This window comes from Ochlerotatus camptorhynchus, unplaced genomic scaffold (assembly GCF_037179485.1).
Source record: "Ochlerotatus camptorhynchus isolate MF236.1 unplaced genomic scaffold, CSIRO-AGI_Acam_v1.1 ptg000556l, whole genome shotgun sequence".
In the NCBI taxonomy this organism is placed as follows: domain Eukaryota; kingdom Metazoa; phylum Arthropoda; class Insecta; order Diptera; family Culicidae; genus Ochlerotatus; species Ochlerotatus camptorhynchus.
Window position 1 is genome coordinate 1,765,001 of NW_027041039.1, and position 27,981 is coordinate 1,792,981.

General features: G+C 37.9%; 1 protein-coding gene across 1 annotated transcript; it reads right to left on the bottom strand.

Annotated features, from left to right (window-relative positions):
* Nucleotides 1-6,901: 6,901 nt before the first annotated feature.
* Nucleotides 6,902-8,203, bottom strand: LOC135713451 (uncharacterized). The gene has a single exon (XM_065236566.1). The coding sequence runs from the start codon at nt 8,201-8,203 to the stop codon at nt 6,902-6,904; it is 1,302 nt and encodes a 433-aa protein (XP_065092638.1).
* Nucleotides 8,204-27,981: the final 19,778 nt, after the last annotated feature.

The following is a 27,981-nucleotide window of genomic DNA, read 5'->3' on the forward strand; positions in this document are numbered from 1 at the left end:
TAAGATAAAATACTCACAATGATGTTGTGTTCCGCCAAGCATGCCATTTGTTCCGCCTACGCAAACTGACACCATCTTGGGTTGAGGAAAGTTTTCCTTATGCGATGATGCCGGTAATTTGCGTTCGATTGGCGAGGAAAGAATAATCAACGTTTTGTTTGTAAAAGTTGATACTGCCTTTTTAATTGTTGGTCTACATTATATTTAATTGGTTCCGCTTTTTGATAGATCGAAATTCTTTCCGCCAGACTATGAATATAGTGACTATACTTTTCCGTGGCTGCCTGCATAAATGCTAACCATTACATGACAATACCAAAAATGGTTAAAAATAATCCATACTTAACTTTAACTGAAATAGTTATGGAACTATACATGAACGTTTGTGTGGAAAAGTTTTACCCTTATGTATTATGGTTTTCTGGAAGTGAACCTTACAAATAATGGGTTGTTAAGAACCATCACCATTCTAAATTCTTGTTTTCTCCATACGCGTTTATGCGGCTGTAGATTCAAACCCAGATCTGACTTATGCGAATCCGCTCACAGTAATCTTGCAATATGTTGTTTCTGGCTAACCAGTGAAAAAATTCTTGACTTTCTTGAATTTCTTCATGATCATGGAATCATAAAAGCGTAGTCCTTTTAGAAACAAATCAAACATTTTCTGCTTTTTCAGCGATTCAAAATAGTGGATCAATAAAGACATGTTTAACATCTAGGTACGTGTCCACAATATCAATAACTTCAAATACTTTAAAATATATTTTCTTAGTATCTAAATAGAATGTTTTCAAAAAAAAAAATGAATAAAGAAAATTCGATTGTGACATCCTTAAGGCCCACGCACATTAGATCCGGATCGGACGCGTTGCGGTAAAATGACATCTAAATCTATTGTCTAACTGTCAAATTAACGTCAACGCAACGCAAACGGATCTAATGTGGGTGGGCCTCTTTAAGACTGACAAATGACCGCAGAATGGTTGAAGCCTCTTGGTGGCCAGATTATTTTTTTCGTTATCGGTAGCTTCTCAAAACTTTTATCGGTAGTTATCGGTAGGCCGTCTGAAGAAGGCTTTCCTGATACATGAAACCTTTGTGAGCGAGGGTGGAGGGGACTGTCATTCAGTTCTTCTGTTTTAAACGTGTCGAAATCAATATTTCTAATTCTAATGCTAAGAATTCTGACTACAAGGAAAACAACACATAGGTATTGAACATTTTTCAAGATTACTAAAAATCTGTGATTCTCGGTAGGAAAAGTGAAAAATCGGTAGTTTTTAACCTTTTGTCTGTGAATCGGTAGGCATCCCGAAAATCGGTAGGACTACCGATTAATCGGTAGGTCTGGCCACCCTGGCCTCTTAAACAAAAATAAACAAGCATTTGATCAACGCAGATGCGCCTGGTGGTTATGCTACACAGTGTAACGCACTCGCATGATCAGTGCGCGATCGGCTTGCGTGGGGATTTGTGAGATTTTATAGCAACGATCTCCGTGGACCTAGCGTGAGTCCACTCTGGGGAAATGATTCAACCTTATTTATTTGATGGCGTTTGGTTTTGCTACTACCTCGATACAAATTTTATTAGTTTGATTTTTTCTCAACACTCCCATTATAATATATTTTATTAGGTATCACCTGCTCTGCGGCACATGAAAGCCCCGTTTACCTAGACGAGTTACGACCGTCAACCTATACCGGGTCGGCTGAGCCTGTCTATCGAACGCTTCTTGACGAACCTACCTATGTACACCGGGAGGCAAGCTCACTCCGGCGACAGATCATAAAGTCGATAAAAATGATTAAATTTACTAAATCGGCAGTATTAATTATATGCATAAATGCCTTAAATTCACTTTCATACCAGCGTTGACGGTTGATTGAATTGCTTTCAGCGGCGGTTTTTTATTATTGGGCCATGGAGAAAATCGCGACAAAACGTCATTTTGATCGTTATCTTCATGCACTGTACCTTGATAAAGCTGAGTTAAGAGCATAGAATCTCAGTCGGATCCCATCGATCTGCTAAGCGGTAGCAATATAGCTTGAAATCGTAGAAGGACTTTAATGAGAAAAAGAAAACCATAACTCACATATGATCCATGTTTATAGTAAATATAGGAAAAATGAAGCATTCGTCTACTGCAGCTGCTTTTTAAAAGAGCGAAAATGCAACTGATATTGGATTATTGACACTATCCTAACTCCTCGTTACTCGTTAGACAAAACACGAGTTTCAAGATTTGCCTAGTGATTTAAACATTTTCCAACTAGTAAAATGAGGCGAACACGTTCATGTCTACCAATTGAATGTTTTTTTTTTTCAACGGAGCGATCCAACGAAAACCACGAACAGTTAGTTCATACGTTGTTGATTGCATATGTACGCCCCCGAGCTTTGAAGTTTACGTACCTGGCTGAGTGTGCGAGCCTCTGCGTTAATTTGCATAATATTTCATATTTTATCGATCAGTGCGGATTTAATTAGTAGTAATTAAAAATCAATTTCAATTTGTGGCGTCGCGATCGGACTGGAGATAGCGTGCCACTCTGGTTACGTGCTGTGAAAGGGGTTGGCCCCTTTGTGGCCGTGCTGCAGATGTTGAGATCTCTGGAGAAAAGTTATGGTTTCGGTCGCCTAGGAAATACTAGGGTGCATAATAGGAAACAAAGCTTCCAGTCAGTGCCACGCGTGGTCTTCGGATGAATAATTAATCGCTCGACCAAGGCGTTGAATAAGCATTCCACTACCTGTTAAACTGCATCCTGTATTTATGTGCGTCCTACGGGGGACGGTAGGTTGGTAAATTTATTGCATTTGATGTTGGACTGATTATACATTGTATGGTGATCGTCTATGTGGATAAAAAAACTAACAGGAAGGCATTGGAGATTCAACTGCAAAATATATGAGTTGATGATTAAGTTTATGCTATGAAAACGGTCACACATCTAAACTGTAAACTGTATCGCCGAAGATAATACCAGAAGAGATACTCATTGGCAGTCATAATGATGAGCTTTTGAGGTACAATTAAAATAGCATATTTCGTGGATGGCAATTTTTCATCTCCTCTTCTCCTAGTAGAATAACTTTTACATTAAGTTCAAGATCTAGAATAACTTTATAATTACCTGATTTTTTAAATAGTACATATATGGCTTCTAGACTGAACACCGCTAGTCCAAATTTGGGTTTCGAGTTCATTTAGGATGTCTGAATATTTGAAAAAAAATTTGGAAGTTGATAAAACCTACATCTCAAACAAGTGTGAGCATCATTAGGGTGCCTCATTTTAGATTTAATGGCAGCCACCCTCCAGTTCGATTTCTAACCATTTTCAGACTCGTGAGTGAGGCTCAAAGTATGTATGGCGAACAAAGTAGTGTTTCTGTTGAGTTGTGCTGTGATAATAAATAGATAATTTTGTGTGACAGGCTAAGTAGGAGTCTGTAAACTGTCTACGTAGTAAATGAACAGCCCCTAAAATATGGAGTGCAAAAAAAAATACAAACTCTGATGCAGAAAGGCAAAGTTTTGCAGAATAATGGGTTTAGAAATTAGTTAATTATAGAGGATTTTTTTCAATTTTTTTGTTGTACCGTAAAACGGGGTAACATTGATAGTTTTTTAAAGTATTTTCGAAATATTTTTTACAGCAATGAATGTTTTTCAAATTTTATATTTTTAAAACAAGTACTGAGGATCCAAGAGTTAATTCGTTAGTAATATGTTTAACGGAAATTAAAGCATTTACACTTTTTTTTTTAGTTTTGTGACCGAACTTCAGTATTTTGATTTGGGGTTACTAATAGTAACTTACTATGATAATGCTCGATAAATGTAGAAAAAAAATGGATGAAACCCAAACAATTTAGTTCTTTAAATATGAAACTTTGAATGAGTTTATAATCAAAAAACCTCATAAGCAATAAGAATGCAACATTGAATTTGTTATGGCTATATAAGAAATACATTTCATAAGTGATGGTTTGAGTGCTTTTTCAAATAGGCGAAAAAACACGAAAATTGTTTTTTAATATGTTTGTAAAATATGATACACATACTATATAAAAACTATACCCCGTTTTACGGTACCAAGATTAAAAAAAAAACGTATTTTGAAAGGAATGACGGAGACCATTAAAAAGAACAATACTTTGCGAGAACAAATAGCACGACTTTCCACGGATCAGGGATTCGGAAGTGGATTTCATCAGGCTAGCTCTAGCACAGCAACTGAACATTGGGCATTGGGGTGTGTTCCGTGATCTGGTAAAGCGGATATAGACGAACAGGCGTTTAAATATTGGAAGGACATCCTTGTTTCTTCTCTTCAGCTTATTAACGCTGGTCGATGAAGAAACCAAATTTGGTGTGTTCAAGATAAAATCAGGACCAAAACTACGTAAACTATTTCAAGCAACATCTTCTGTCCCAGGAATGCCTGATGAGGAGACGAAACCGTTTTCGAATGCTATGGCTCGCCTCAATGAACACTACGGATCCAGGAATTACATCTCAACGTGGAAAACTCACGGCTAGCAGCATCAGTTTTGAATCAGCAGCAAAATTGAGTAAGTACGGGTCACATTCAGAAATGGCAGCCGTGATGAGAATGCAAGATACGCGTTAGTACGAGTACTAGCGCACCGTAACTGCGTAAAGCAAGGTTCAATGCAAGACCTTATTGACCTTGTACGCGACCGTGAAATAGAGAAATCAAATGAAGAGGAATTTCAAAGATCTCGTAGCCACAGTCAGACCATGAAAGTATCAGCAGTTTCTCAAGATCGTTCTGATCGTTTCAAGGACATCGGGTGTTCGACACTGGGGTGGACTGTATCACCGGACGGATTTCGGTACCTTTGTGGAATGCACACGCGACGATTATAAACATAAAAACACTTTTATTGTGGTCAAATAAATACCCAACTGTTCGGACACTGTTTATTTGTTTGCCTTTCGATAGACGGATAGAGTGCTCCTGCGCGCGCGGATGATTTATAACTACTGAATACTGATCGGTAATCTTCTCCTATCTGTTGCTTGCGATCGTGTACATGTGAGAAATAGAGAGTGAGTGCCTATTGCTGTGTGAAGTGTGTAATAAGAATGTTAATAACTGAGATAGTGTGTAGCTATATAACGATTTAGTGTAGGGTGACCAACTTCTTATTTTGTGCCAATATACCGGCCACCTTGAAATGTTAATTTCGACAAATTACTTCTACTGTTCCTAACTAAATCTATACATATTTCTATATCTAAAACACATTTTTCACGTTGAAGGACGTTGCTCTGCTGACACTGCTGACGATGCGCTCGGATGCTGTTGTGTTGACGTCATGCCGCATACCATAGAAGTGTTGGAGAAACAATTAGGGTGCAGTATTTCTAGTCCTGGCTACGGTAGGACATATACCATTTTTATTTACCTAGGAAAACTGCTCAGTTGCCGGCATCCTTTTTCGGTAGATATGGTTTCTTCGGTTGCCTTGATGCATGAATCCTAGGAGTGACGTTTCCGACCCGTCCGATTGGAGGAGCACCACTCTGTTCATCTCCGGTTGATTCCACGAATCTTGATTCCTTGCTTCCTGGCTCAACTACCAGCGACTGATGTTGTTGCGTCTTGGGGTATCACACGGAATGACGGATGACTTCGGAATGCCGGGATGTCCACGATGCCTGACTCGGGAGCCTCCTGGCCTCCACGAGTGCCTGATTGCCCTACAAAATGAGAGGGGCCTTTTTCAACTGAATTACAGAAATACAAATTAACTTGCTTGACGCGGAGGCCTCCGGGCCTCCGCGAGCGCCTACAGCACCGATGGCGACGATCTTCGTTGATCATCGTGATACTTGTCGTGACCTTTCCACAACATTTCACACAGTCACACGAGCAGTCACAGTGTTCTTCCGTCAATGTCTCTTGAATCTCTGTCTTCCAAATTTCAAAACATACGCCTATCACCGACAACATTCACCAAAAGCTTGCACACAGGTAACATTCCCATAGAGATCTCCATGTGCAATCTCACGAACACTAATCCATTTATCCATTTATAAAAATGAAGAAGAAGAAGAACCAAAAGTTATCGCGATATCACAACTACTTAAAATGTAGCGTGCGGTCTCACGCACACTTTTGTGCATCTGGAGAACTCTATTCGTGATACACTGTCACCGCTGTCACTCACACAATCATCCACTCAATCTTGCTTTTCTCTCGATTAGTTTACCAAGCCTCTAACTGTTTCCATAATTGCCACACATAGCTATACACATTTACATCTGCGCTGGTGAATGCATGCCCCTCCGTACTGTTATGCTCCGTTCATTAGTGGCATCTTCAATAGGGATGTCTATTTTTTTTATTGCAGTCTTAATTAAATAAATAATTATGAAAAGGTGTGACTACATTTATTTATTTTATAATTTTATTTCTCTTGCATGTCTTATATACTACAATACTCTATGCCAGTAGAATGGTTAGCAGAATGGTGTGACGACATCGACTTCAGCGTTGAAGAACCACCGGTACGGATTGGCCAAACCCGTTGATGGTATTGGATGTTGCGCTGATAAGGAGAGTGCAATGGATTGCTCCCTTCGTTGGATTGGTTGTACACACCGATTCTCTACTTCTACGACGACAGAATGATTTTGGACAGTAACTGGTTTTGGACATACTGACACGGTTGTGCCTGGCTTTACAGGACGATACTGATATTTATTTCAGGCCTGGACAGGACATCATTATGGACGTTTAACATGCTTGACTGACTGGACGACATTACTGATAACTGGACTGGTTGAACTGGTTTGTGGATCCCGAGTTGTTCGAATAGTGAACGGAAGCGCGCCGAAGCGCTGAAGCGAAGGAGTTTCAATTCTCCTCAGAAGTGGGCACAGCTTGATTGTTCCGAATGGGAAGGACGCAAATCATCGAGATAGCTCTCCGGAAAAGACCGTCCTTCGTTCTCACGGTCACTACACGGATATTCCCATCGGAACCCGCGTGAACCTCTACTACTCGTCCCAACTTCCATTTCATCGGTGGAAGATTATCCTCTTTCACGAGAACCATTGTATCACCGGAGATGTTATTGCGCCGACGAGTCCACTTGGTTCGGTTATGGAGATCGGACAGGTATTGCGAGGACCATATCTGCTGCACGAAGTCTTGCGATTTTTGCCACAGTGAAAGACGATTCTCTGGGATGTGACTGAGGTCCGGCTCTGGAACAGCTGTTAGCGGTCGCTGAACGAGAAAATGACCAGGCGTCAATGCTTCGAAATCTGTTGGGTCATTGCTGATCGGCGTCAACGGACGGGAGTTGAGGATCGCTTCCACTTGAACTATCACCGTTTGCATTTCGTCGTGCAATAACGTTCTGGATCTTATGGTGCGTTTGAAGTGGCTTTTGAAGGATTTTACGGCAGCTTCCCAAAGGCCACCGAAATTGGGCGAACGTGCTGGGATGAATCGAAATTCTATCTCGTCTTCTTCAGCTTCATTTACGATCGACTGCTGGAACTGCTGGTTACGGAATAGTTCGTGTAGTTCGTCGAGTTTACGCCTTGCTCCGACGAAGTTGAGAGCGTTGTCACACATTACCAGGGTTGGTTTGCCACTTCGTGCGACGAAACGCTTGAATGCTGCGAGGAAGGCTTCGCTTGTTAAATCTCCCACCAGCTCCAGATGAACAGCCTTCGTGACCAAGCAGATGAAGATTGGAAAAGGTCCACAGTAATCGACACCAACTTTCAGGAACGGTGGCGCGGGTGTAACTCGTTCCGACGGCAAATCTGCCATCAGCTGATCCAACACTTTTGGTCTACATCGGAAGCACGGCACGGTGTTGGCTAATCTTCTGATCTGTGTGGGCCAGTACTTCTCCCGTACTCTACTTATGAGAAGCTGTTGCCCAGCGTGGAACAATTTCTGGTGGTAGTGTATGACTACTAGTTTGCTCAGGGGATGATGATAGCTGAGAATCGCTGGATGCTTGCGACTCGCTGGAATAGGTGCCTTAGATAGCCGACCACCTACGTACAGTACCCCATCAACGAGAATTGGTGTGAGTCTGTTGATCGATGACGACGGCTTGACTTGATTTCCGCTCTGAAGTGCAGAAATCTCCTCCGGAAACGATTCCCTCTGTGACAAACGGACTAGTGATAGCATAGCTTCTTGGAGTTCAGCGTGACTGAGATACCCATTGCGTCTTTCTTCGCGATGGTGACAGTTGTTGATTAAGCGACGAATCCATGCAGACGAGACGAGATTACCATCGGACCAACTGGGTAGTTTTCAGACGCCTGGCTGACTCACGACTTCCCGAAAATATGGATCTGCCATCCATCGAAGCCATCGACAACAAACTGGAAGTATTCGAGGAAATCGTGCACACTGCAGAAGAAGCTAGCATCCGCTGGGTACCGGTGAGGCGACAATTCACCATGATTGATACCTACACCCGGCAGGTAATCCAGCAACGCGACTACTCGAGGTCGTTCTGGAAGGTGGCCAAAATCATGAAGAAAAGGCCAACAGTAGTTCCTCCACTGAAAGACGACGCCGGAGGCATATCGGTGTCCCCATCGGAGAAGGCCAACGCTATCGCCAACATACTCATCGAAGCACACAACATCGGTGCAGGCATGGTGAGTCCCCACGAAGATACAGTGCAATCAACCACCTTGACGAGCAAGTCGACGATGCTCAGTTCGTCGGTCAAGTGACCGAAAATGATGTACGTGCAGCAGTGATGGGCGGCAAGAATATGAAGGCCCCCGGCAACGACGCTATCTTCAATCTGGTTCTGAAGAAGCTCTCCAGCAAAGCATTCCGATTCCTGGGTGTAATATTTAATCGATGCTTCTAGCAAAGCTACTTCCTGGCCAGATGAAGACAGGGAAAGTCATCCCTATTCCTAAACCTGGAAAGGATCCAACTGCTCCATCATGCTACAGGCCCACGCTGCTATCAGCAGTCAGCAAAATATTCGAACGGCTTATTCTCCAGCATCTGATGGAACACGTCGAGGAACACCACGTCATCATACCGGAGCAATTCGGCTTTCGGAAGGGGCATTGTACCGTCCATCAACTAGTCCGAGTGGAGAACACCATTCAGCGGAACAAGTCACTCTCTAACAACATAGCCATAGTAATCCTGGATGAGGAAAAGACCTTCGACAACGTGTGGTACACGATGGACTTGTCCATAAGATGGGGCAGGCGAACTTACCAAAATATCTCACGAGAATGGTAAGAAACTATTTGAGAAATCGAACGTTTCGAGTACATCTTTCAAGTGCAACCTCAGAGCTCCACGAGGTTCCAGTGGGTGTGCTTCAAGGCAGCCTCATCGGCCCCATCCTATATAACATTTACACCTTCGACGTTCCACAACTCCCTGCTGGCTGCAGCCTGGCGCTGTACGTAGATGACAGTGCCATCATGGCCAACGGTCGGACTCCCATGCACTACCGGTCACGGCTTCAACAAGGTGTAACGGCGTACGTCTCGTACCTGACCAGCTGGAAAATCAAAGTGAACGAAACCAAGAGTCAAGCCATCCTCTTCCGACATCGACCATCACCTAATCTACTACCTCCAGCGGACTGCTTCGTCCGAGTGAACAGCAGCCCCGTTGACTGGTCAAATGAAGCTAACTACCTTGGTGTTACCATCGACGACAAGCGACTCTATCGTGCCCACACCGACAAGCTTAAAAACAGGTGTATTGGGCTACTGAAATCGTTGTACCCGTTGATATCCCGACGAGCCCGGCTGTCGCAACGGAACAAATTGGCAGTATACAATGTGATTATCGCTCCGGTAGTCAATTATGCTATGCCGGTGTGGGGTACGTGTGCTGAGACCCACAAGAAGAAGCTGCAAGTGGTCCAAAACCGGCTGCTGAGGTCTATCCTGGATGCCCCGTTGGACACGAGGATAAGCGAGCTGCATCTTACCGCAGGGTGCAAGACGATTCAGGAACGCATCGAAGACTCGATCGATAATTTCATCCAGGGTGCTACATACTACGTGCACACGCTCATTAGAGCGCTGGTAAACTAGGTTATCAAATATTATGTTAAGTAGGTTATCAAATTAAACGATATTCAATTATCATTATCAAATAAAAAAAGCACAAATAATTCTACATGAAACACAAAAATGTACATCATTGATGTAAAATTAATAGGAATTTAAGGATGAAAAAGGTTAAACTGTATCACTTAAAAAGCAATCTTGTAATACTAACAAAAAGATATGAATAAATAAATACGTTACTACTCGCAGAATTTTTTCTTGTGATGAACTTTGAAGGCAACGGATCTTTCAACTACTGCAAAGAGAACTAAAATTGGACAAGAAATGTCAATGAAATGAACAAAAATACCAATCAAGGTCCGCCACCCTCAAAACAAAACCTAATACTACGTTGGTATGTGGCTCAACATATTTTCCTATTTTTGTCTACAAAACTTCAATTCAATCTACAACAGCGACATGCACATAAAATGGCGGAGGTTCTTACAGCAACTTACAGCAAAAGCAAGTACAAGAACATACCGAATGCACATAAATCACTAATTGAATCATAAATAGAACAAGCCATAAATAACTAATAAAATTCAACAAAATTATGCACCAAGTATGACATATTTATGACAAACAGTCCTGCGAATCGATTTCCTAACAAATAGTTATTTCGTAATAATTACATGCCCACGATCTTTAACGTATGCCGTATACCATACATCTGAGATTGGTACCCAAGGACAAAAAAAAAAAAAAGAAAGCGAGTGATACTAGATAAACAACTCCTCGATCGAACTTATCGACTCAGTGGGTCCCAAAGAGTTAATTGATGTAGGAAAAGATTTAAGATAGGCGAAACAGATCAATTTGTCCGGCGGGAGGCGTTTCGGCGTCGCCTTCGATCTCATTTGTCTTGGGGTATTTATTCCGGTTTTAAGTTGTTGTTGTTTCTTTCCGAAAGTTCAGTGTGAATGACAAATTTGCCCACGGATTTGGACGCATTTTCGACTTTTAGGCGATTAGAGTCTTGTGAGAGCCGACCATTACTTCTTAAGAGCTAGAGCGGGATGAAGATAGCGGGCCAGAGGAGATTGATATGTGCGATCGAATCGGTCAGATAGGAGGTAAAAATCAGCAACAAATTATATTTCGATCAAGCTAATTTGAATAGAAGATTTGCTTTCACGTGGATGATGTGAAGGAATTCGGACGGTAGCTTTGACTGTTCTGATGACTGGAAAGCAAATCGGCACTGCATTTGATCAGCTCAAGTCGGGATTAAATTTTGCTATGAGCTATGAGATAAGGATCTAACTAGATGTTAAAATCGTTCAATGTGGTTTTTGCGTTGCTTGTGAGAACTAGGAATCTTCCCTATGGCTCTCAATCATCAAGTTTGCAATCAACGAAACAGGTAGAAAAACTAACCTGCTCAGGAAAAGCTATCGATCTTATTACCTCGGCGCAGCAACCCCATGGCAACATCAGCGTTCGACGAGTGATCCCCGCTGCGCTTTGGGAAGTACTTAGACTTACTTCAAGTCAAACGAACACAACATGCCGACACAGTGCCAGGAGGCGACCATAAATCAGGGGTGAAATACCTGCCGCAGCAGCAGTAAAGCTAATATTTACATTAAACCCACTTTAATTACTTCGTAAGCTTTAAAACGCTAATTAAACAGCCACTCGGATTACGTGCGGCTCGGCTCGGCCAACGGGCCGTGTCGGTGCCGATGATCCTCTCATCAGTGGCCGACCGCAATCAGCAAACCAATCGAACAAGAGTGTTTTACTTTCAAATCTGATTTGATGATATCATCCAATTGGAGCGATTTGGGGTGAGATTTATTCACGCTTCAGATGAAACAGCAGTTTTGTACCGCACTCGTACCAGAAATGAGACATCAATTCGGGGTAGTTTGGACATTGGTGTTGACTTACCCGAGGCATCTTCATTTATATTTCAATCAGTTTAAAACCCACACGCATCAATCGGAATGACAATTTGTCATTATTGCGTCTTTATTAGCGATAAAGATTCGAAAATCAATCCTGTCTTGAGTTTTACAATGCAATAGTGGAGATTGGACACTAGGGTGGGTGATCCCGCTGTTCTTTTGATTTGTATTGCTGTCCTTAGAAACTGTGCTAAATTTGAACGAATTTAGCAAAGGGGGGCTCAATTCTAGATGCTCAAAAAATCTCACACTAGCGAATAAATCTTCGAAAAATCATCTCTCATTTCTCGCATCTACTTCCATCGCGCATCGTCTTTTTGCAGGATATCTTCAAAATCGTGATAAATCTTCTTTCTATCTGCTCAGCGTACGTGCAGCTAGCCACAGCAAAACACAATATTTCCTGCATCGTAGATAGAGTCGTCCCCCTCGGAAATTAGTTACGATCCGGATTTGCGGAAGAACTTTAAAGTTTGTATATGAGAAAATGTATGGGAAACGGATCGAAACTGTTCAGCTGCATGTCAAAAATTCAAAAATTTCTAAATTTTGACCAAACTTGATACTTAGATTGGGAAAACTATGCAGAACAACTTTGCCGGATGAGCGGCGCCGGTGGTGTATTGGTAAGCGTGATTACCTCTCACCCCAGCAGGCCTGGGTTCAATAGCAGTCAGCGCCTCCCGGATGTTCTGAGCCATAACATCTCTGATCACGCCTTCGGGAAGTAAAGCCGTTGGTCCCCGGTTCATGATTTGATCGGTCGATAGGCAGGGTTCATATATGGGAGCTGCGTCCACTGGCGTCGGTAGCATTGGTGCTCAGCACGGAAAACAAGATCGACGGAAAAACAAACCAAAGAAGAAAAAAAATTTGTCGGAGATCGATTCGCATGTTGCAATCGATTCGATTTCTGTGCGAAAAATTGTTATATTTTACTGTTGGCTTAGAGCTCCGCGCAGACCTCCAAGCCTATATTTACGCCTGTAGGATTGGCACGGAGAACTTGGTCTAAAGTAAAAGATTAGTAACTTTTTGCACAGAAGTTGGATCAACAGCAGCGCTCTTTTATATCGTTTCAGGTTTAAGCAGAATGATGTGCAACCAAGTGGTACTCGATTATGAGGACTGGATTTGGAAGAAGGTTTATTTCATGAAAACAGTGATAAAATCATCACTTACCACTTACCACTCTCCTAAGTAAAGGAAATCAAAACATTTTCCTATACGAACTTTTATCGATGTTCTATCGCAAATCCAGATCGTAACCTTATTCGTTCAAATTTGACACAGTTGATGGGGACCTCAATGCAAATCGAAAGAGCAGTGAGGAACAGGGGGTAGTTAAGTTGCTCCACTCTAGCGGACACACTTGATGCTGTGTATAAATTTTAGATAAATCTCAGTGGATTTTTTGCACAGTCCTTTGAGAATTGAATATTGCCAGATCAGCTGTAATTAGACAGAGACATTCTAAGAGAACCAATAGATGGTGGTTGGGACTAGCATTCATCTGCAATTTGTAAATACTGGTGATCTCAAACGAGGCAATACAAGCACCGACAAACCGACATGAAACTTAAACTTAACTCTTGATCGAGAATGCATAACGGCCGATTCAAATGTGTGTGTCAAAACCATAGAAATGTTTTATCTAGATAAAAATAATTTGTCCGAAATAGATTAGACACGAACCAACTCATAAATTTTGTACGCGTGTTCGTGGCTAGGATAAATATTTTCCGCGAACACGGCGGCAGATGTCAGTTTTGTACTTTGAGCAGAAATTTCTTTGTAATTTGTATGATCATTCATGTCGGTTTGTCGGTGATACCAGCGCTGGCCATGCTCGAATGCGGTACAAGAAAGTAAAGGGTGGGAATGTGTTGGCGTTTTGCTCAGTAAGCAAAAACGGTTTCCACTAGGCAAACGAGCTCCTTTTATTACAGCATACCAATGATCGATTTGTTGTTATTCCAATAATTAACAAATAAAGTAATTAACGAATCTTGAATGTGGAGAGGCTTGAGATTAAACTCATTATGTTCTACTCAGTAAGCTAAAAAGATCACTCTAAGGCCAACAAGCCCCTCGTATCACATCATACAAGCTACGATCGCGTTGTTATTGCAACTATTCAAAACAGAATTCGACGGTGCCGTTGACGATGCTAAGTTTCACAAAACACGAAAATCAAGCGATGTTACTATAGGTCTTCTTAATATGATAGGACCTGGGATTTATTCAAACTCAAACTCGACGGCAGTGTCCTTTACACAGGAATAAGCTTCTAAGACCGACGATCTTTTAAACCTGGAGTCAAAAAAGCTTTGAAAAAGCGCTTATACCTTAATTAAATTCTACTTTTATGCGGCGCCAGCACGCGCGGGTGAGCCACCAGCCACACCAACCGACCATCAAACGCACTGCCCACAAAAACAGACACGTCCCCTAGAAAATGCAATTTCCTTTATTTAACGTCGGTCTCTGTTCCGCAATCTAGTGTCAATCACCGACAGACATCGATTGCCATCCATTGAAGGCAATCGAATGTGCAGGAAGGCAGCTTCACACCTGCGTAGCATATCGCACCCATTCAACACACATGGGCCGGGACCAACGGCTTTACTTCCCTTCCGAAGGAAGACGTGACCAGAGATTTTTATGCCTCAGAAAAATCCCCCCGACCTCGACTGGGATTGAACCCAAACCCATTGGGGTGAGAAAGCAGTCACGCTTACCACTACACCACCGGCGCCGGCTATGCAATCGAGAAATGTATAAGAACAATCTTCAACTGCAACGTACTCACCAAATATATTCGGTAGCGCATTCCGGATGCTTCAACGCATATTTTTGTCTAGTAATTTAAAAAAATTCCTCCTCCAGTGATTCCAACCACACAATAACTTGATATCTTTTTCCTTTTTCAAATCACTCTGTGCACAAGAGCAATACACATCGCAAAAACCTAACAATAGATCAGTGCAGTCGAGTCACACCGGCAACAAAGGGAAGCGAGAGCACACCAAGCACCTAAGCAATAGGGGGGAAATATCAGCACAAAGCTTTCCAAATCAAATTATCGCGCCCGGGGCACTAAACTGATCAAATGCGAAATGAAGAAAGCATGGGTTAAAATGCAAAAAAAAAAACATGTCGATTTTGAGGTCGTGCAGAACCTTATGGCTGGGGTTAAGGTTCGCGCATTCGGATATAAAGGCAAAATTAATTAAATGAATGATGCCAAAACTAACTTTTAAACGGCGCCGGTGGTGTAGTGGTAAGCGTGATTACCTCTCACCCCAGCAGGCCTGGGTTCAATCCCAGTCGGCGCCGCCGGGATGTTCTGAGGCATAACATCTCTGATCACGTCTTCCTTCGGATGGGAAGTAAAGCCGTTGGTCCCCGGTTCATGAGCTGATGGGTCGATAGGTAGGGTCCAGGTGTGGGAGCTGCCTTCCTGGCGTCGGTAGCATTGGTGCTCAGCACGGAAAACAAGATCGACGGAAAAAACAAACCAAAAACTAACTTTAATTGTTTCTTTTTACTCCCTGAACATTTGGTGATAATCGGATAAAAACTCGAATTTTGAGAATGAATTTTGTGTGTGCGGATTTTAAACGGTACAGGGTGGGTTTTAGAGGGTTTAAGTGGTATATAAATCTTCAAATGTACGCTTTTTCAGGAAGATGTCCAAGAACGGATGGAGACTCCATTAGCCACTATAGGAACACATTGCTCTAACGTACTTCCATTATCGGTGTGCTTATCCCGAGGTTAACCCTTTACATTCCTAATCGTACGATTTTCTAAAATTTTCCAGAGAACGTTATGTTCGATCGTAACATTGGCATCGAGCTCTACTATATTTAAATATATGGTATAATCGAAAACGCTGTTTTAAATATTGGGAGACAGCTATCACCCTTTTATGATATGTACTGCTCAAAAAAAAAATAGTAAAATAGTGAAAAAAAATTTTTTTGAATCGACCATCTCCGATTTGTATCAAGCTTTGCGTAATTGTTTGTTATGGGCCATGATTCACATTTACATTCACAAGATTTTTCCTGAAATTTGGCCATTTTGAAACTTGCAAAATTTCCAAAGTGGCGTTCTTGAATTTTCCAAAAAACTGTAGCATGGAAACGGCATTTCTGATCAAAATAATTTTTGGAATATAGTTGTTGAGAAAAATTATGTCTTTCTGGGAAAAAAAGTTTTATATTTATTTTATGTAAAAAACAAATAAATAGAATAAATATTTAATGTGTTTACAAATGCATACTTTTGGAATGTTCAAAACCATGGACATTTAAAAACCGTAGAAAAATACGTTAGGTCATATTTTTTAATTGTTCGCTAGCACGGTTTTTTGTATATTTTTTCCACAGAAATTGATTTAAAATGTCTCAAACATTGTTTTTTGTGTATAGATTATTTGTAGTAATTGTCTGTCAGATCAGAGTTGTGACGAGCAGAATGTATCGGTTTCGGATACCAAAATGCTGGGGGAAGCAATGAAGCAATTGTCTTCTGTTGCTGACTCTATCACTGGTATACGAAACAACGTTGCTGCTCAGATAGACAACGCGTTGAGAATTGGCATGGAAAAAATGCAACAAAATATGAACGATTCTTTAAGTTGCTTTGAAAAATTAATTAGTGAGAAATGGAATACGATGACTAGTTCATGTTTTGAAATTAGTACGGAAAAAAATTTAGCTGCAACGAATGGTGCATCTAGGACGGTTCATTCTGAATCGGACCGAAATCCCAGACGCAAAAAACGTAAATTTCAAAATAGTGACAACGATTCGACTGATGATGTTTTTCAAGAAAATGCGAGTTTTGCGGATGTTGTAAAAAGATCTAGTCATGCAAGTAAAAGTAAAAATATTAGTAACAGTAATAGTAACATTAACAGTAACAGTAACATTAACAGTAACAGTAACAAACAGAGTAATCGTAAGACTCGTCATTGCGATCAAACCAAAAGAGTCCAAACAAGCTTGCGAAGATACTCGTAAGTTTTTGAAAACTCAGTTGGATCCAAAAACACACAAAATCAGTAATTTTAGGAATGGTAAAGATGGCTCTATTATTGTTGAGTGTGCAACAGGAGCTAATCTTAATGATGTAAAAACTGGTATTGAAAGCAATCTGGGTGAACAATATAGTGCTGTTGTTCCCACTTCGGTGCCAAGATTGAAAATAGTGGGCATGAGCGATCAGTTTTCCTCCGATGTCTTCATTGACTACTTAAAAAGTCAAAATGAAGACATCGCTATAAATGATGTTAAAGTAGTGAACATGTTTGAAAATCCACGCTTCACTTATAACAAGTTTAGTGTTGTAATTGAAGTCGATGTCGATACTTATAAATGTTTGTTATGTGCGAAAAAAGTAAATGTAGGGTTTGATCGGTGCTCGATAGTTCCCGCGATTAATGTGTTGAGATGCTTCAAATGTGGAGAATTTGGGCACAAGAGCATGGATTGCAAAAATTGTGATAGATGCTCTAGGTGCAGCCAACAACACAAAACGTCGGAGTGTACGTCAACTGTATTGAAATGTATTAATTGTTTGAAAACGAATAAAGAACGAAAAATGAACTTGGACGTCAACCATGCCGCATTTAGCTCGGAATGTTTGCTCTATAAAAGACTTTTTGATCAGAAGAAAAGCAGCTTGCGTTTCAATAAATAGCAGCCAAGTTCCAGGAATGTGAATCAATTCGATTTTTTATACTTGAATATTGCGGGGTTGTCAACAAACTACGTAGCATTACGTCAGATTGTTGAGGAAAAACGTCCTCTTTTAGTTTTATTATCTGAAACTCATATTGTAGAAACTGAAGCTTTTGATCAGTATAGTATTCCGGGATATATTGTTGCTGCTTGTTTATCACATTCTAGACACACTGGCGGTGTTGCTATTTATGTCAAAGAATCAGTTCAATTCAACCTTCGTACCAACGAAGTTATTGATGGCAACTGGTTCTTGGGCATTACAGTTGTACGTGGCATGAAGATGGGTAATTATGGTGTTTTGTATCATTCTCCCAGTTCTAGTGACCAGCGTTTTGTTGAAGTTTTAGAGAACTGGTTTGAGACATTCCTTGATTCTAGTAAATTAAATATATTGGCTGGTGATTTTAATATTAATTGGCGTGATAACCATAATTCGAATCATTTGAAGCGTTTAGCTGAGTTTTTTAATTTAAAGCAAACGGTAAATGAGTATACGCGTATTTCCAGGCACAGTAGAACTTTAATTGACCACGTTTATTCCAATTTTGATTCCATTTGTTCAGTTACGGATACTGATTTGAAAATAACCGATCATGAGACTTTAGTGATTAATGTCTTAGACCATGTTAACGATAACGATAATTTTGTAAAATTGAAGTGCTGGAGGAAATATTCGAAGCAAGCTGTTTCAAATCTTGTTGAGAGAAGCCTGGATTTTCCATTCGCGGACGGTAACTTAGATGAATCTACAGCTGTTCTTAATAACGCTTTGAAAACGTGTACCAATCAACTAGTTGAGCAAAAGTTTGTTTCTTTGAAAAACTCGAACAGCTGGTACAATTTGGATCTTTTGCGTCTTAAACGGAAAAGGGACAAATTGTACAAAAAGTTTTGTAGATCTAATAATGACAATCATTGGACTAGGTACACAATCGCGCGTAATAAGTATTCACAATCGATAAAGAAAACTCGTTGTGAATATGTTCAAAGGAAGATTGATCAGCATCAAAACAACAGCAAAGAGTTATGGAAAATTTTGAAATCTTTACTAAAACCTAGTAATTGCAAACCGCGGTCCATAACTTTTAATGGCACATTAGAACAGTCAGAACAAGTAATTGCAGCTAAGTTTAATGATTATTTCGTAGATAGTGTTTCATTGATTAATCAATCTATTGAATTGGTCGATGAACCTGACGAAATAAAACAGCCAGTTAATAGTAGTTGTAGATTTGAAGTTTTTCACCCAATCACATTAGATGAACTTAGAGTTATTTGTTTTTCATTAGGAAAATCGGCTGGAGTAGATAATGTTAATGCTAGAGTTATTCAAGATTGCTTTCATGTCATTGGCCACATCTTGCTGGACCTTATTAATGAATCATTACAAACTGGACATGTGCCACAAATTTGGAAGGAATCCTTAGTGGTCCCTATTCAAAAAGTTGCTGGAACGATTAAAGCCGAAGAGTTTCGTCCCATCAACATGTTGCACACATTAGAGAAAATTTTAGAACTTGTTGTTAAAGGTCAGCTGTTGGAGTATTTAAATAGTAATAGTTTGTTGATACCAGAACAATCGGGATATCGGGAAGGTCATTCTTGTGAAACCGCGTTGAATTTGGTATTAGCGAAGTGGAAAAATAACTTGGAGTGTAAAGATACGATTGTTGCTGTTTTTTTGGATCTTAAACGCGCTTTTGAAACAATTTCTAGGCCCTTATTGTTAAGATCAATCAAGCGCTTTGGAATTACGAGTACTGCATATAAATGGTTTGAAAGCTATTTGTCTGACAGAACTCAACGGACTGTTTTTAATGATTCTGTTTCCAGTCCCGTGGGGAATAACCTCGGAGTGCCCCAGGGAAGTGTATTAGGGCCCCTGTTATTTATTATGTATATTAATGACTTGCGACGTGTTTTACGATTTTGCGACATTAATCTTTTTGCAGATGATACTGTGTTATTCATTGCAGCTAAGGATTTAGATGATGCCGTTTTACACTTGAATGAAGATTTGCGTTCTCTAAGTAGATGGTTGAAGTATAAGCAGTTAAAATTGAATACAAGTAAAACTAAATTTATGGTAATTTCGCGTAATCGAGTAAATGAGAACGTCTCTGTTGTAATTGATGATGAGACTATTGATCGCGTTCGGGAGATTAAATATCTTGGCGTGATTATTGATGACAAACTTAAGTTCAACTCTCACATTGACAATGTCATCAAGAAAATTGCCAAGAAGTATGGAATTCTATGTCGACTGAAAAACGATTTAACTATTGCCAGTAAAATACAGCTATACAAATCAATCATCTCTCCTCATCTTGACTTTTGCCCTTCCATTTTATTTCTGGCCAATGCAACACAAATATCGAGATTACAGCGCTTGCAGAATAAAATAATGCGTTTGATTTTGAGATGTAATAGATTCACTTCCTCAACTTTGATGTTAGACGCCTTACAATGGTTGTCGGTGAAGCAAAGAATTGTATATTTGACTATGGTGTTCATTTTTAAAGTAATTAACGGTTTGCTGCCTCTATATTTGTGTGATCGAATTGAAAGAGGAAGTGACTTTCATAGATATAATACTAGAAACGCGGTTGAAATAAGAACACCACATTTCTTGACTTGTGCTTCACAAAATTCATTATATTATAAAGGAATAAATGTTTTCAATTCGATGCCTAGACATATCAAACGTTTAGCAACACTTACAGAATTTAAAAGACACTGCATTTCACACGTTAAAACTGTCTTTTGAACAGTTATCCAGTGATTTTTTTATGAATTGACAAATTATGTATCTTGACGAAGTTATCTCTAACGGATTATTTTATATGGATAGCTGTCATAACGACTTTTTAATAATTATTGTAGCACTGCAAAAACTATTTCTGTTCGCCACGAGGGTGATGATGGATTTTTAATATTTGATTTTATAGTAGATTAATTAAAAAAAAAGTAGTCTACAAAGGTTTGAGCCTCGCGCGCGTATTACGGATATAGAGGACTGAATTTAACATTTGATAAAAAAAAAATGCAATTTTGAAGCTTATTTGAAAGATACCTTGAGTTAGTAGTAAGTTTTCTGGCAAATGTTAGGGGTTCGTGAGCATTCCTGACATTGCTGAAAATTATGATAGCATCAGATTGCGGGGTTACTAGTGTAATAGGATGCTTTGTTGATTGTTCATTAACTCTTGATTGCTTGTAATACTTATGAATATTTTAGGTGGACAAAAAGGCGAACTAAGAGGTGGACGCCTGAGCTTTTCCACATTTATATCGCTGTGAAGCAACTGTAAACTTTAGAGGGAATCTATATCTGTAACTGAAACCAGTTCGATTTTGTTTGCCAACCTGGTTAAAATGTCATATTAAATTATCTTAAAGATAAATCGTCCAGCTCAAACCTTTGTAGGGGTAAGAGGTGGGACCATCATCATCATCTTTTATAACGATTACATGAATATGTTTATCTCAGTATATTCCAGATATATTACATATATCACCTTTAACTTAGCATGCTTTAATTCAAATCTCTCCCTTTACCTTAATTACCAGCCACATTTGTCATGAAAATTAACCACAGCTGGCACGCACTAGTTCCAGCTCTTACTAAGCTCTTACTGATATTGAACGGATTTTCCAAGTATGGTTCCTTTGTACCTCTATAATGAAGCAAAAAATAAATGTTTCATTATTTCAAAGAGATTTGAGTTTCTAAAAGATAACACACGATTTTATACCGATTTATGACATACTCTATTTTCACGTCCATGGCTGCTTGAAATCGCAAACGAATGAAATTTCTAATCCTACTATCAATACAAACTGATATTTGTACACACTTTAAAACAAAAATACTTGAACATATACCCAACTTACCCATTGATAATTGCATATATGTGAAATCGGTGACAGTTATTCTGAATCACCCTGTAAATTTGAAAGTGTCCATGATTTGAAACATTTGAGATATTTAGGATTTAACATGTTTTTAGAATTTGTACTTGAAGTTTGCCAGATTTTTTTCTCTACAACTTTGTCTCAGACGTCATTACGGTCAGCAGTGCCGTTTTCGGGCTACAATTTTATGAAATTTTCAAAGACATTGCGCCGTTGAAAGTTTTACAAAAATCCGGAGTGATTTGAAATTTGGGCGTAATTGCTTTTGTAAGCAAGTAAGTCAGTCGCCGTTTTCTCGCGAATAAAAGCTCAACCTCGTTAACAAACTATACAAAATGATTGAGGAATCATTCATCTACTTGATAGTGGTATTAGCATAAAGGTAACTCTAAGATCAGAAGGTCCCGAAGAAACAAGCTCAACTTTTTGGTTCAGCTCTGGTACTATCTTCGGTCCCAAGCAAATCGATGCACCTCTCGAAACATAGGAAAATCCACGAACCCCTCATTTTATCTGTCAAACTTTCATAGAGAATCAAAACAAACATAGTGTAGTACTGGAATTTATACTAGAATGGGATACGTTAATCGATTTGCTTGGGACCAATAGGCTAGTCAATTTTAAAATCGTTAGTTTCGTATTGATGTTGGTATTAGCAAGTGCTAGGTCTTACTGGCACTTCACCGATAGCGTTTATTAGCTTCTGGAGTGGACACACAATCGTTTGTTCACTGTAATATTTAAAAAAAGATTTTTTTTGCACTCAACTGATAGTAGTGAAATTTGTTCAACTAATGGACAATCAGTTTTATCTAAGAGGAAGAGGAGAAATAGGGGGACCAATGATAGGTCGGGCGAACGTATAGAAACGCCAGAATGTTTACAACAGGGAATCTATTTTCTTGTATTTTGACAGTTGAATCCGTCCCCCTTAATGAAATAGTTTTTGCACGGTCGTTTCCGCGAGAGAAGAAGAACACGTCACAGACAAAAAGTAGCCAGTTGTCTTCTCTTCCTCTTAGAGTTTTATCGGCTTCGATGCTGATCGTCTCTACCACAAGCTTACTGACGTTTTATGTTGTGACTGCTGGTAAAGCCCTGTAGTTAAAGTATGGACGACTGTCACCACAAAACTGGAAAGAAGCTGTTCCAATCGAGCAAATATTAATACATGAACCGATCGAGTAAATCACTTTCGATTCGGACTTTGCGACAACTAGTTGTGTTTCTTTTTATTGAAAGATAGTCCAGTGAAGACAAGAGTGAATACTCATCAACAAGTTATAGAGATTGAGCTTTGAATCATTTTCCATAACAAACAATAATTATTATGCAAAGTTTCATGCAAATCGGAGCTATCGAGTTTTTCCGATTTGTCATTCGGCGTGGAACTGCTCATTTGCATTTTAATATTAATTTTAGCACACATCCTAGGATGCAATATTTCAAGTTTATCCTCAAAATCAGTTTATAAAAATCATGACCATTTATGAGGAGTGCTTTGGAGAGGAGAGGAGAGTTATGATTAAATGAATAAATGAATAAATGAATAAATGAATAGATGAATAAATGAATAAATGAATAAATGAATAAATGAATAAATGAATATATGAATAAATAAATAAATGAATATATGAATAAATGAATAAATGAATATATGAATAAATGAATAAATGAATAAATGAATAAATGAATAACTGAATAAATGTATAAACGAATAAATGAATACATGGATAAATGAATAAGTGAATAAATGAATAAATGAATAAATAAATAAAAGAATAAATGAATAAATGAATAAATGAATAAATGAATAAATGAATAAATGAATAAATGAATAAATGCATGAATAAATAAATGTATAATTGAATAAATGAATAAATGAATAAATGAATAAATGAATAAATGAATAAATGAATAAATGAATAAATGAATAAATGAATAAATGAATAAATGAATAAATGAATAAATGAATAAATGAATAATTTAATAAATGAATAAATGAATAAATGAATAAATGAATAAATGAATAAATGAATAAATGAATAAATGAATAAATGAATAAATGAATAAATGAATAAATGAATAAATGAATAAATGAATAAATGAATAAATAAATAAAGAAATTAATGAATAAATGAATAAATGAATAAATGAATAAATGAATAAATAAATAAAGAAATTAATGAATAAATGAATAAATGAATAAATGAATAAATGAATAAATGAATAAATGAATAAATGAATAAATGAATAAATGAATAAATGAATAAATGAATAAATGAATAAATGAATAAATGAATAAATGAATAAATGAATAAATGAATAAATGAATAAATGAATAAATGAATAAATGAATAAAGAAATAAATGAATAAATTAATAAATGAATAAATGAATTAATGAATAAATGAATACATGAATAAATGAATAAGCGAATAAATGAATAAATGCGTAAATGAATAAATGAATAAATAAATAAAAGAATAAATGAAAAAATCAATAGATGAATAAATAAAGAAATGGATAAATCAAAAAAATGAATAAATGAATAAATGAATAAATAAATAATTGAATAAATGAATAAATGAATAAATGAATAAATGAATAAATGAATAAATGAATAAATGAATAAATGAATAAATGAATAAATGAATAAATGAATAAATGAATAAATGAATAAATGAATAAAATATTAAATAAATAAATGAATAAATGAATAAATGAATAAATGAATAAATGAATAAATGAATAATTGAATAATTGAAGAAATGAATAAATGAATAAATGTATAAATGAATAAATGAATAAATAAATAAATGAATAAATTAATAAATAAATAAATGAATAAATGAATAAATGAATAAATGAATAAATGAATAAATAAATAAATGAATAAATGAACAAATGAATAAATGAATAAATGAATAAATGAATAAATGAATAAATTATTAAATGAATAAATGAATAAATGATTAAATGTATAAATAAATAAATGAATAAATGAATAAATGAATAAATGAATAAATTATTAAATGAATAATTGAATACATGAATAAATGAATAAATGAATAAATGAATAAATGAATAAATAAATAAATGAATAAATGAATAAATGAATAATTGAATAAATGAATAAATGAATAAATGAATAAATGAATAAATGAATAAATGAATAAATGAATAAATGAATAAATGAATAAATGAATAAATGAATAAATGAATAAATGAATAAATGAATAAATGAATAAATGAATAAATGAATAAATGAATAAATGAATAAATGAATAAATGAATAAATGAATAACTGAATAAATGAATATATGAATTAATGAATAAATGAATAAATGAATAAATCAATAAATGAATACATGAATAAATGAATAAATGAATAAGTGAATAGATGAATAAATGAGTAAATGAATAAATGAATAAACAAATAAATGAATCAATGAAAAAATGGTTGAATGTAGATATTAATAAATGAATAAATGAAAAAAATGAATGCATGAATAATTAAATAAATGAATAAATGAATAAATGAATCAATGAATTAGTGAATGAATGATCCGCTATAATATTTTTGGAATATTGTTTTGACAATGTTTTTCTGAGAAATTTTCAAGTTCGACACTCAAACAACAAAAGTAATTAAACAACAACTTTTGGACAAATTTTATTTTTTTGCATTGCAATGTTTCACATGCACAGAAAACTACACTTTAGATTTTCAAGCTGATGTTCTGTGCTAAAATTAACAAATAAAAAATAATTAAAAAGTTAGAAAATTGTACCATAAGTGGTGGTTGTTTTATGATTTTTGTGAAATTTAAATTTACTTGGAGTTTTGGGTTTTTATCCTAGAAAACTTGATATTTTTACAGTGTATATTTTTTAAGAAAAGAAATTATCTTTTTCAATACCTTTGTCTCAGGCGTAATTTTGATTGGAATTGACGTTTTCGTGTTTAATTTGTTGAAAAATATCGAACACGCCCGTTTGAAGTTTATTGCCAAATTCAAAACGGCCGAATTTTAGCTCAAATGTGAGTGATTGACCCTAGGGTGAATCAACTTAACAATCCCTACAGCGCTTTCGATTCGTATTAAGGTCCCCAGCAACTGTGCCAAATTTGAACGATCTGGCTTTGCGGGGGAGCTTTAAAATTTGTATGGGAAAATGTATGGGAAATGAACCAAAACTGTTGAATTGCTTGTCAAAAATTCAAAAATCGCTAGCTTTTTACCAAACCAGGGACTAAGCTTGAAAAAAAAACTATTCAGAACAACTTCGTCGAAGACCGCAAATCGATTTGACTTCTGTGCAAAAAGTAAATATTTTTTTATTTATGACCATGTGCTCCGCGCATACCCACTGGCGTGCATATAAGCTTGTAGGAAGCGGAACACGATCCTATTTGCAATCTTCGAGGAAGTTCCATTCCATTCCTTTATTTAACGTCGGTCTCTGTTCCGCAATCTAGTGCCAATCACCGACGGACATCGATTGCCATCCATTGACGGCAATCGAATGTGCAGGAAGGCAGCTTCCACACCTGCCTGCGTAGGATATCGCACCCATTCAACACACATGGGCCGGGACCAACGGCTTTACTTACTTCCCTTCCGAAGGAAGACGTGACCAGAGATTTTTATGCCTCAGAAAAATCCCACCGACCTCGGCTGGGATTGAACCCAGACCCATTGGGGTGTTAGAAAGCAGTCACGCTTACCACTACACCACCGGCGCCGGCTAAAATCGACGAAATTGTTCGGTATAGTTTTCTCAATCTAAGTCCACAGTTTGGTAAAAATTGAGCGATTTTTGAAATTTGGACTAGGAGGAGTAAAAGAAGCTTATATAGCGCCCCGTAACGTGGATAGATCACCTTTTCGTGGTATCTTATGGGATGTAAGATCTACCACCGATTCCTAGTCCTGGCTACTTTAAACTAAGGAAACCGGATTTTGCAGTAATCCATGGAACACAGCACATTGGCAAATTTGTTTATTGTTTATACCATGTTAATAGTGATAAGTCCTCGGGCTTCTCGGACCGAGGATGATCTTGAAACAAGGCAAAATGAGTTAGTTAGTCTTCACCTATGTGATTACTTATTTTCTATTCGTTGTTATCTAGTCTGAAGTGGTTAAGACTAGGATTATGATGCATGGTCGTTATCGGTATCATTACTTAATTTTTTTGCTAAGGAATCACATTTTAACTGACAAAGGGCGCACCATAAATAGCGGGACCTTTATTTAGAATAGATTCCTTGCGATGAAGGCAAGAATGGCAACTGTATCAAAATCGGATACTTCATCATTTCTCAATAGTGATGGAGTAATACGACATGCACTAAATTAAGGACCCGAGATATACTACAATAGTTCAATTTACTGGACACAGTGGTTTCATATCCTTAACAGATGAAACAAAATCCAGGAAAAGTTTCTTAAGAAAATTCAAATAGGTAAAAGCTAACAATTTTTGAGGATTATATTTTCTTTCAATGGAAAATATTCACGGTAGAATTGAAATTATCGAAGTGGAAATGTAAATAAGCACCGAACCATAAGTTTTTTTCTTATCCATCAGACCATGAAGCAATCCGATGTCCCTGCGGCCTTGCTACATACGGCTAAAATGTTTCATCGGCGCAAAACACTTGCTTTTCACAGTCCATTTGAGAAAAGCCCTTGAGGCCATACGCTGGAGCCCTTGGTACCGACGTGTAATAAATTGGATCTGTCCTATCAATTGTGTACAAATAAATAGACATCAAAATATAAATAACTCATCGCTCCCTGCACTCCACAAACGGTCCCAGAGCGGAGCACCCTCTTCGCCAGTCACGAATTTCAAATTGTCGTTACTCTTCTCGTCGATCGCTTAATTCAACAACCTTAACACTAATTAGCCATAAATTGCCGCCGGAGTTTTTTTTTTCGTAAGTATACAGCAGATAGGTGCCTTCCCTTGCGCGCAGATTTCTTAAATCTCTTTCTGCACATTCATCTCCATATATGTACGACGTGATCTTCCTCGGAGTGGGCACGTTAGCCACGGATTGACTGCGGGCGCTCCAAATTCCTCCTCCAGCCATTCCATTCACGATGCGACGACGGTACAAGTTTCCAATTTTTGATGATGTGATGTTTGTCATGTGCGACGACCACCACCACCACCACCGTCTTGGCGCCGGAGTAGCCGGGTTTCGTAATGGCATACGCTATTAATTAGAATAGATAAGAGCCGTCGAAAGATCGCCGCCACGAC